The sequence below is a fragment of the Aythya fuligula genome, chromosome 5 (genome assembly GCF_009819795.1).
Source record: "Aythya fuligula isolate bAytFul2 chromosome 5, bAytFul2.pri, whole genome shotgun sequence".
NCBI lineage: Eukaryota > Metazoa > Chordata > Aves > Anseriformes > Anatidae > Aythya > Aythya fuligula.
This window is the reverse complement of record NC_045563.1, coordinates 30,325,208-30,336,416: the sequence shown is the minus strand read 5'-3', so window position 1 is coordinate 30,336,416 and position 11,209 is coordinate 30,325,208. Positions and strand designations below refer to the sequence as shown.

Here is an 11,209-nt window from a genome sequence, read left to right as displayed (position 1 = left end):
CATAAAAATATATCTTTTTCTTCATACCAAAAAGAAGCATAAACTATGCTGTCTTTAATATCATTTTGCTTTTTTATCTAGGTAAGTCAGTAATACTCCAAACATATATACATATATATACACATATACACACACATATATATATATATATACATTTTGTCATCTGAGATTAACCCAAAGAGTTTGTGAATGTCTTCTGTTTTTACCCTATTAGAATAATAACCACATTTGTTGTCTTCAGTTTGGGCTTGTGGATCTTTCACTTAGAGTACAGCTGAACTCCCTGAATAAGAGTTTTGCTACAAATAAGGCGCCTAACTCCATGGTATCCTGAGGCCTAGAACAGATGTTCAAAGGAGTGTAAAGATTCCTCCAGCATCAGTCACTGAAATATGAAATGTTAGTATGTACATACATTCAAAGGATGCCTTTGAAATCAAACATATAGCTAGTTATTTCAGTGAAATTAAATGCTACATCCACACCCAACAGGACTCTCTGTCTCTACTTAATCTCACAAAAGCTTTTATGGATCCAGCATGCAATGGAAGCGTGCAGAAGCACAACTATCTGCTGCTTGTCTTGTGGGCTTTGGCAGCTAAAACACATTGAATGAACAAAATAAAGTATCAACCTTCCCATCATAATCTAGAGCAAATAGGTCACAGATAAAAGACTTTGCATAGACATCTCTACCTAGAATTACACCGTTGGAAATCATATGGCAGCTTTTTATTCAGCAAAATTTCAGTGACTTTACTATAACAGTAGCCACCCAGGTTGCCTAAAATACCTGTTATAGCCGAAGAAAATAGCAAATATACAGAATATAGACTGAAAATTCAAATTGTGATTCTAAAAGGTGCTGGGGGGAGGATGCAGTTCTTTGTATAGTGACTGTACTTTGCCATTGACCATAACTAGATTTATTGTGTTTTTGCAGAAAATGAGTGTTACACAATTTGAATTTGAGAAACCGCACACTCACAGACTGCTGGATTTCAAGAATGAGTTAAGGAAATGAGCAAAGGAAAGGATTAAAACCCTCTCTCCCAACATAAGCAGCCTCATAAAGTAAAAAGTCTAAGCATTGCAATGTGAAAGTGCTCCAGCTTTTACTGTCAATCCACCTCTAACAAATTCTCATCTCTAGTTGGTCACTGTATAAAGTTTTCTCTTTGGTTCCCTACTCCCTTAAAAAAAAAAAAAATCAACTTTATTTTTTCCTCTTTATTATTTTTTTTTTTTTTGTGAACTTTTCCCTGCCCCTAAGTTCAGGAGAAAGTAAGCTAAAAAAAAAAATGGTGGGGAAACAAAAAAAAAAAAAAGATTTTAATTCCATCACTGAGCTGGCAAGAAAGTCAGAGTTCTTAGCAGTCACAGATTTAATGAAGTTTCTTGAAGATTGTATAATTTTGAGATCAGCATCATGGTTTTAATACAACCATGTTGTTTCACATAGTACATCACTTAGAAGCGATTCCAGCTATAGAATTTGAGGGAATAAAATTCTAAGCCCACCTACTGATTTTAAAGCCCATATCATTGTGGAAAACTTCCAAAAAGCTTAACATAAAAGAAGGGTAATTTGGAGTGACAGAGTGTATTTATGTTCTAAAAAGTCCTTAGTTAGTGTCCATCTCTGTTCACTTGAACAGAAAGAAAACAAACAAACAAACAAAAAAAAAAAAAAAACACTAATTTATACATGATTTTCCCTGCTGAATGTAGTTCAGTTCACAATAGGCCTGATGGCCTTTCCAGTAATAAATTAAGATTAAAAATTAAAAATATATATATTTCTCATTTATCTTTGTTTGTCTGTTTTTCTTACTTCATGCTGAGCATAACTCAGACCTCTAAATCAAACAGAGCTTGAAACATAGAAGTCAATGGCAACCTTTCCATTGGCATTATATTTTGCAACGTGTTTTCAAAATTTACACTTCTAGACTGCAAATTCTACATGAATACTTCAGAGTTGGGAGTGCTTAGAATTTCTCTCTTTCAGGTTTCACCTGAACATTCTGTGTCAACAAATGCTGCTTTATTAAAGAGAGGTGCAACCTAATGACAGCGATCTGTTACATACTGATAACTTTCATCTCCCACTGAGACGGGTCAAAGAATGCCTAAAGCCTCTTAATCATAATGAAAACCAGGAACAGTTTCTAACATAAAAGTATATGATACTGGGGGACATTTTCAGAATAGCTTTTGCAAATAGGATTCAAGGTCACTTTGAGTTTGACACCGAGTTCTGTCTACCTTTCCTATTCCAAGCATATTGGGGAAAACAATCATACAAGAAGTAGCCTTTTTTGGTAGCAGTCAGAACTCCAGCTTTCAGTTGGAGGTAGGAAATACAGAATTGACAAAAGGGAACAGAAATACTTTAAATTGTTTGAAGTTGAACAGCAACTGCTGGATTTGAGTCAAAAGGGTTGTACCCATTTTATCTGAATTGCTTTTGGCCGTTCCTAGTGACCCTGTTTTAATATGCACTTATTTTCCTGTACTACAGGACACCTAGGAACTTAACATCTTTCAGACAGCTTCGACAGCAAAGTGGTTAATGTTTGAAGAATGAGTCAATCTTTCCTTTGCCGTGACATTGGGTTCTTATTGTACAACCCTGTACAGTACTTAGCAATATTTTTTAAAGATTTAAAAAGCAAAGAGTTACAAAACCATTTGCAATTAACTTGAAATAGAAAAGATAGCATTTTTTTAAATCCTATTATATAGTACACCGTATAAATTACAGAGTATTCAAATGCATAAATGCATCTGCGTAACATTTATCAAATGTAATTTTTTCATTGTTGTTGGGGGGCATGTTACTTTTTCAGAGTTTTTTCTCTTTGTCCTAGACACCCCCATCTACCCACACTATCACGTATGACAGTGCTCCAGGTCTGAGACATTGCTGTTGCAGTATCGCATGTTGTTGGGGATGTGGCAGTCTGTGTAGTTAATGCCCCCATTTGGGGTATATATGGGCTGCAGTCTGAAATCTCCTTTAAGGAGCTGATCGTTATTTAAGGAGACAATCTGGAAGCTGGTTTCCGTCATCTCCAGGATGGAGTTGTCCTTCTTGGTCCCTGCCTCACAGTAGTCATCTTTCCGACGGCCCCGGTTATATTTCCACTTCTGGGAGGTGTAACGCCCCTTTTTGTGCATGTGCCAGCAAAAAATGCTGAGCAGGACCACGAGGACAAATATCACTGCACCCCCAATCAACCCTGCCAGCAGAAATGGAGAGCCCAGGTTCTGAGAAGTTGTCTGCTCATGGCTGGAGGGGATGTTGCTGCCATTGTTCAAAAAGGAAGCCTTGGTTGTGGCTTCTGAACAGACAGTGTCTTCTCCTGTTCGGTAATTATTATAAGCATCCAGTGGAACCAAGCAAATCCGATAGGTGGATTTGGGCTCCAGATTTACCAGACTCAAGTGTTGCTTCTCACCACTAACTATACGCTCCTGAACAATTCCTCCTACCAGACTATGGCCCATTTTAACCCATGTGAGTTTATATGCCATCACGGTAAAAAGAGATATCCAGTTAACCTGGATGCAAGTGTCATTCACAAAATGGATAGAGAGTTGAATCCGTTCAGATATAGGAGGTGTCACCCTTTCTCTGTCCTCCCTGTCAGGCACAGTGGGGAGTGTGACTATGGTGGGAGTCAGAGGATTATACCTGCTACTTGGGGAAGGAACGGATGAGGGGGAAACTAATGCAGTTGGCTTGGCTGTAGCTGGGACTGGGGTGATGATAAGTGGCAGACCAGGAGTGGTGGTGGGGCATGACAACATATTCATATTGAGTTCCCTGACTGCCATACCTCGGACCTGTTCTGGTCGCTGGCACATAAAACCCCGTACATTGATGGAAGAAGGAATAAATTTGAGCCATTCAGTGACCCACTTTATACTGCAGTCACACAACCAGGGATTATTCCTTACAGTGAGTTGTCTCAGGTTGTGGAGATTATCAAATACCCCCTTTACCAACATCCGAAGCTGATTGTTGGAAATATCAAGACGTTCCAGTTTATGAAGTTTTGAAAAGGCTGTAAGTGGTATATGGGTTATCTGGTTGTCCTGCAAGTAGAGCCTTAGTAGATGTGTACCTGGAAGATCAGGAGGAGGGTAGGTCAGTGAATTCCGCACTATTGAGAATTCCTTGAGCTTGGAGAGGTGGCTGAAGGTGCCTTCAGCTATGCCTTTATTAGTAAGGAGATTGCCATCCACAATCAGACGCTCCAAACTTGTAAGATTCTGGAAGGCCAGGTCTGAAATGACAGCAATGCGGTTTTCATCTACTCGAAGTTCTTGTAAGTCCACTGGAAGGCCTACTGGTACGCTGCTTAAGTGATTCTTGGACAAGAACAGAAGCTTGAGGCTGATGGCTTCCCGGAATGCCCCATCCTCGACCCCAACAGTGGAGATGGAGTTGTCATCCAGGTGCAGTTCTTCCAGCTTCAATAGCTGAGCAAGGGCAGCCCGAGAAATGGTCTGAATGTTGTTTTCCTGCAGGTGGAGAACCCTGACATTCTTGGGCAGGTTCATGGGGAATTCATCCAACTGGTTGCCATACAGGTAGACCGTGTGCACAGACTGAACATTGTGCAACTCTGCAGGAAATCCAGCATTATTAATTTGGTTATTGTGGAGGTAGAGGACGGTTACACCCTCTGGTATCCCAAGAGGCACTGAGGTCAAGCTTCGCTCATTACAGTAGACAAAGTTTCGGTCACAGCGGCACACTTTTGGACAAGCCACAGTTTTAGAGACCTGCATGTACAGCCCCAGGGAAAAGATAAGCCATGATTTTATGAGAACAGCCCAGTCTGTGGGCCACATTCTAGTCCAGAAACCCATTTCTAATTTAAAGAAATAAAGTACCAAAGCGTTAAAGAACTGATAACAATAATAAAGCACAGGTAGCAAAATCTCAGGTCATTAAAATTGACTCCGGTTTATGTCCAGTGTTCAGGTGGAGATAAAGTCCTGCAGGCTAAGTAAAAAATATTCCTTTTACAGTTGGCCCACCTCCTACTTTTAATAAGAAAGCCACAGTCTTATTAGCCAGGATTACAAAGTTTGTTGTAACCTTCCTCCATGTGTGCTGAAAGAAACAACAGCAGTATCTTTCCAGGTGAACAACCAGTTAATTTAAAGCTACCAGAAGTTATCTAAGTATGAGTTGCTTGGAAGGATAATATTTCCTTTGACTGAAGTCTGTTGGTGTTACACTCAGCTTTCTGAAGTCAGCAAAGTTCTCATATCCGCTATCTTCTGGATCTGGTCTTCCTGTTAAAGAAAAGAAAAAAGAAAAAGTTGAATACCATGAATTTTTTAATAGGGAAGACCAAGCCCATTGGAAGACTATTCTAAAGCTGTGCAGCTGTGCTCTTTATGACTTTCTGGAAAAAAAAAAAAAAAAAAAAAAGGCATTAATATTAAACACTAGCTTAATATTACTATTAAATAATCTTGAAATAGATTTGATGCAAAGTCATTGCAGTGATTGAAGGACTTTCAGGAACTTAAGTGAAGGCTAGATCTATCAGCTCTGTTTGAATATTGTATCTCCAATCTCTGTCTTCTCACAGTGTTTCAACTCCTAAAACTTAAACATTTTACTGGAAATTTTTGCTTAACAATTTTTTTTTTTCTTTCACAGAACCACTAACTCCAATGAGCTGCATTCACTGATGCCTGACAGACTAGACTCCAGACTGTCCTATTTAATTGCACACTGTGGTTGTTTTTTTTTTCATTTCCTACCAGACTCTGGAATGTTCTGGCCCTATTTGCATAAAGCCATCGTGTGTATTCACCTCCAGTCTTGCACACTGCAAGATTATTGCAGCTCACTACAGTAAGCTAGCTACATATGAGGGGAGTCTTTTAATAAATTATGGTAATCTACAAGTGCAATATACACTGCTGTAAGACATATATTTGCTAAAACTATCATCTTGATATTGCTTCTAATGTGAACTGTGCTGTCAACAGACTTCAGAACTAGCATTCCACTAAATGAAACTGGCTTACATCTGCTACTTTATTGTTTTAGGATATCAGCTCAGACTACAGCAGTTTTTTCTGGAAAGAATTTTCTCTCAAACCATAAAGTTTAGATACTTTTAACTTTGCTAAAGTGTAGTCTGAATGGCTTCATACACAAATTTGTTAATTCTAGTGTAGATGAGCTCTCAGCTTTTAAGCATACTTTTCAACTTTAACCTTCCAAGATACTATTTGTTATTCAGATCTATAACCAAACAATTCAACTCTAAATCATACAATAGAAGATACTGTATTGCTTGATGCTATCTTGTCTTATATGTTGTTTCAGACTAAAAAGAGAACAGGACACATTTTACATACTTGAACTAAAACTGAAGTACATAAACAAGTACCAAGCATCTGTAGACCTCAGTGTGTTCAACTGTAGTTACCTAAGCACAGTATTTTTCCAGATTTTTTTGACTCAGCTCACAATTCCCTGTCTGTGATTTCAGTAAAACAGAATTCCAGTGAACAGAAAAACATCTTTAAAATTCTTTTTTTCTTTATTTAAACCATGTAAGCACCACCCATCCTTTCCAGAAGCACAAGAGATATATCTTAGAAGTACATAAAAGTGTGTTTTTGTTTGTTTGTTTGTTCGTTTTTAGTGTTTTTTGTTTATTCCTGTTACAACTGCACAGGTTGTAACATGTCCCAAATGCGGCATGGGACTGGAAGTACAGAAAGTCTCTTTAGGAGTCAATATGTTATAACCCAGCAACTTTGTACTTGTAGATTACTGTATTTATTTGGAACATCATCAGGTATCAGCATCAAGTCTGGAACAGTTGGAGATAAAAAGCAAGTCCTAGAAAAGACCTCTAGTTTATCATTATGCCTTCAAATGGCAAATACACCATATGCCTATATTACATGCTGTCCTTTCCTGGGACAGCAGGTAGTAAGATTAACTAGTCCGGTATTCAAGGCTTTCTCTCTTGCAGGCATATTTCAGTCAAGAGTGGTTCCTTGACAATTTTGTAAGTTGACCTGATTCTGTAAAGAAACTCTAACAGGATTACATCCTCACATGATCGTAAGTGTAACAGTTTATCCACGTGTAATATGTCCTGGCTCCTGTCTAGATCATATTGCTCTGATCTGTCATGACATTGTCTTTGAAATAAGAAAGGATGTGCAGAACCTCTTCTGAGAACCGTGGAACCACACATAATAAAGTGGTTCTCATTCCCTTTCTAGCATCAGAAAGAGTCTGCCCCTCCCAACAGGGCCAATACCCTGTACTTAGTTCTGTTTTAATTGTAAATCCAATTGCCAAAGGGGTTTTATTTGACACCCAGCTGTAATAGAAAAACCAGCTAAGGACACGCAGCCACAGGCAGCTGAAGCTCCTGGTATGCCAGGAACCTCCTGAGGCAGTAATATCTATTAAAATAGGCTTATACATTCACCTTATTCTAGGAGTCTGGCCAGGGTACCTCTTGGCTAGGTAAATGTGGCATCTCTGTAAAAGATCAAAGTAAAGATTCTAGTAAATTGGGTCAAAATGCACAGTGCTTCTCATTATATATTACAAGTAAAAGACCTTTGGCTGGATGGTCACTTAAGCACAGCAGCACTTTGGAAGGTGGCACTCCAGAGTTTCTCTCTTTTTTTATGGTTAGGTGGATTTTGCATTTTTAAAACTTTCCTACTACATGCTTTCTCCCCCATGCTACCTGGAAAAGCTGAAATGGTTCAGTCTGTAGCTAATCACCAACACTGAGGGCAGGTAATTGTGGTTTCTCACGCATCCCTGGAATCCCTGTTGGCTTCCTAAAGAAAAATCTCTATTTTCAATATTCTTATAAGAATTGAACTGAGTCTTTCTGTAAATGAACTGATCATTTGCAGAGGGAGAATTTTGGCAGTGGAAGAATAAAGGGCACTCAATATCCCTGTCTTTCATGACTTCAAATCTTGGGAATTGACTTACAAACTGTAGATTGTTAGTGGCTTACTTGGTGTGAAACCAGAAAGTTCTAAAAAACAATCTGGGATGCAAAGAAGAGGGTAAGAGAGTATGTTGTGGTTCACTTATTTATTTTTATTTTTTTTAAATCAACATGCAAATATGTTAGCAATAACACATCTGTTCATCATCACCTTGATCATCACTTTTTGCTTCTATTTCTTTAGCCTATACACTTGATATCTATTTTTTCTCACCATATCTTCTGTGGAGCACAAACCACGTCTTCCAAGTGTCTAGGACATTTCCTGTCTTACTCCAACCAGGATATTAAATCTTGTTAGGATCTGAGGAATGATATCTATAAAAGTTGAGAGAAGCATATTGTAATAGACGAGAACAAATCCACATGTTCTAGGTGGCCACATCTGAAAATTCAGCCTTAGTGGCCTGAGTTTCTGACACCAGTGAAAATGTTTATCTTTGGAGGAATTTCTGATGAACATTTTTATCTCACTGTCTTATTAATTTTTTATTTTTTAAACCTACCTTATTTAAAATGTCTTTTGGAATGACTAATACTAGATGGAGATGAACAATTCTGCCTTTGTGTGCTGGATAAAAACTTCAAATTTGCTTTTAAGACTGTAACTGAACTGTTCTTTTCACATATTTTGATTGAAGGTATTAAAAGGTTGAAACATCTGGCTACAAGTTGAGAAAGTGAAGGTTTTATTAGTTTCTCCCTCACTGCTCAGAATTATGCACACAACTTCAAGCTTTAGTCATCCTGCTTTGCACAGGCCATGAAATAATTTAGATTCAATAAATAATCATGTTTCAATAATTAATATACTACTGAAAATGCTACTGAGTCCTAAATTTGTGTTATCTAAGAAAAAAATAAAATAAAATACTAACAACCTAATAGCAGCTAGTTTATTAACCTCTTTCCTATCTCAGTGACCAATATTGTTTCAATGACTTGGTCTGCTGTGCCTAAAGTAGCTCCAAAGGGCCAGAGGGCCATCTTCAGCACATTCCATGCTGCATCCCTCCAAACATGTAGTCCCATGTGCAGTGGTCAAGGTCCCAGTGGCTGCCTGAAAACCTGATGAAGTTCAGGGGAGGGAATGCAAGCATGGGAATCAAGGGAGAAGAATAGTTTACAGAGCACAGCCTACATATGAATGCATACGAATAAACAGCCTTGTGTTATAAACACAGGAATAATGTTGTGTTCCTGAAGCCAGGCTGCCTATCTTCATTAATATTCTCATGCTTGACACTATTATTTTTAAGAGAATAAGAATAACAATATTGACTATTCCATCTTTCAAGGAATCCTTAAAATAATCAAAAGCAGTTCCTAGGAATCTTGATTCCCTCCTCCCCCTGCCCACCCCCCCACCCCCCCCACCCGTTATTCTAACCACACAGCATTTATCTGAACCTGACTGCCATGCAACATAAATCAGAAGGCAAGCAAAACCAAAATCAAATAGCCACATCCAGCCTTTTCACTACTACCAGACAGTGAATCCTATTTAGCACAAAACCATTTAGAATAAATTTTCTTGGCTTTACTGAAGACCAAGGTCATAATCAAGTCATATTCTTACTCTGCATAATTATCGTATGAGCAAGTACAAGGCTATTATGTCTGGAACTGAATGACAACAAGAAAACAAATCTAATTCCATTTCTCTGGAACCTAATAGAGTTCGTAGCACTTAAGGAAAATGTTCCTGTATTTCTATCAACTGGTAACAAAAATAACTGTGGAGTAATACTTGACAAATCCCTTTTTTTTTTTTTTGTATATGTAGAGTTCATGTCTACACATGAATGAACGTTATGTTTTGTTTACTGATTAGGAGCTGAAGGTGATAGTTTACTGTGTATGTTTCTCTACAAGTTACTTGGTTTTGAACTTAGTGTTGAAACCCTTAGTATGAGGCTATAATCTCTGCATCAAAAGCACGGAGAAAATGACACTAGTTCTTGAGGAACCGAAGTGCTTTTACAAAAAGCATTTTTGCATGCTTGCTGCTGTGACTGCTTCATATTTCTGAGTGTGTATTATGTCAAGAAGAAGAGATGAGGAAGAAGAAAAAGAGGTGAAGAACAAGAGGAGAAACCTTTCTTGGTGCTCTCCTCCTGAAGTAAATATTGATGTTAGAATAATGATCAATAGCCAGTACTGTAAGGAAACCTTAAAATGTCTCTGCACATTGTTGAAAGTGCACTGAAGTCCATAGGGACAGACTTTTGCAGAGGAAGTTATGATTGCCTTTGCAATATTGTTAGTAAAATGATTCAGCAAATATATGTACCCAGTGAGCTCTTCCCTCACATTCTTCTCTGCCCTGATCACGACATATTTGATCTTGCCTCCCAGTTTGCACTTACAACTACTCTTGAAATCTCAGATCAACCAGACTGCTGAAGGAAAGTGAAATGGATTTGGATCTGACTTGGTGGAGACAGGAGAAAGTTTAGAAAGTGGTACATTTTGCAGCAATAGGTGTAAAGATGTCATTCACCATCCTTCTCCTCCTTGTTCCTCAGTAATCTTCTGCTCCTCCAAGTCTTTCTTATGTCTTTCTAGCTACATTCCTGCAAACTATTAAGCAGACATATTTCCCAGAATGATGCAGGCTTCAGGAAATCATTTTTTTTTTAGAAGTGTGATGCTATATTCAACTAAAGTTTTGTCTTTGGAAACTTGTGTCGTGTACTAGTTCTTGCCAGTAAACAGACATCTGACATCCAGGAGGGGGAGCTGAGATAGCAAGAAACTCTACCCCTACAACAACAACAAAAGTTAGAATGTGAGAATTGTTTTCTGCTAACATTGTCCGTCCCCAACCTACATAAAGCAATTTCTCTTTGCTAACAGGAGTCTGGGATCACCAGTGATTGCTGGCTTTACAGCCTTTCTGCTGCATGCCTGACAAATAATTTGAGCTGTATAATACTTAGTTTCTGGGAAAATTAATGTTTCAATATGCTAATAGTGAGTTTGAATTTTATTTGTTTTGTGGTTCAAGCTCATTCTTTGCCCATGGATAATACAGAGTGCAATTACTGTATAGATATGAGGAGGTCAAAACAGAGCGAGCTACAGGACATTAGAGTGATCACTAGATCAATGATCACATTAGAGTGATCATTGTACTCCAGGAAGCAGGGCTGAGGTAGCTACAAGAACAG

At 38.2% G+C, this 11,209-nt stretch overlaps 1 protein-coding gene across 2 annotated transcripts in view; it reads right to left on the bottom strand.

Moving 5' to 3' along the window:
• Window positions 1-1,311: 1,311 nt before the first annotated feature.
• The window catches only part of FLRT2 (fibronectin leucine rich transmembrane protein 2), a 52,961-nt gene continuing 43,063 nt past the window's right edge, over window positions 1,312-11,209 (bottom strand). For both annotated transcript variants that reach the window (XM_032189371.1, XM_032189370.1), the window contains exon 2: window positions 1,312-5,316. In XM_032189371.1, coding sequence (XP_032045262.1) covers window positions 2,896-4,884 — 1,989 coding nt within the window. In that variant the 5' untranslated portion in view covers window positions 4,885-5,316 and the 3' untranslated portion in view covers window positions 1,312-2,895. The remainder of the gene's footprint in view (window positions 5,317-11,209) is intronic.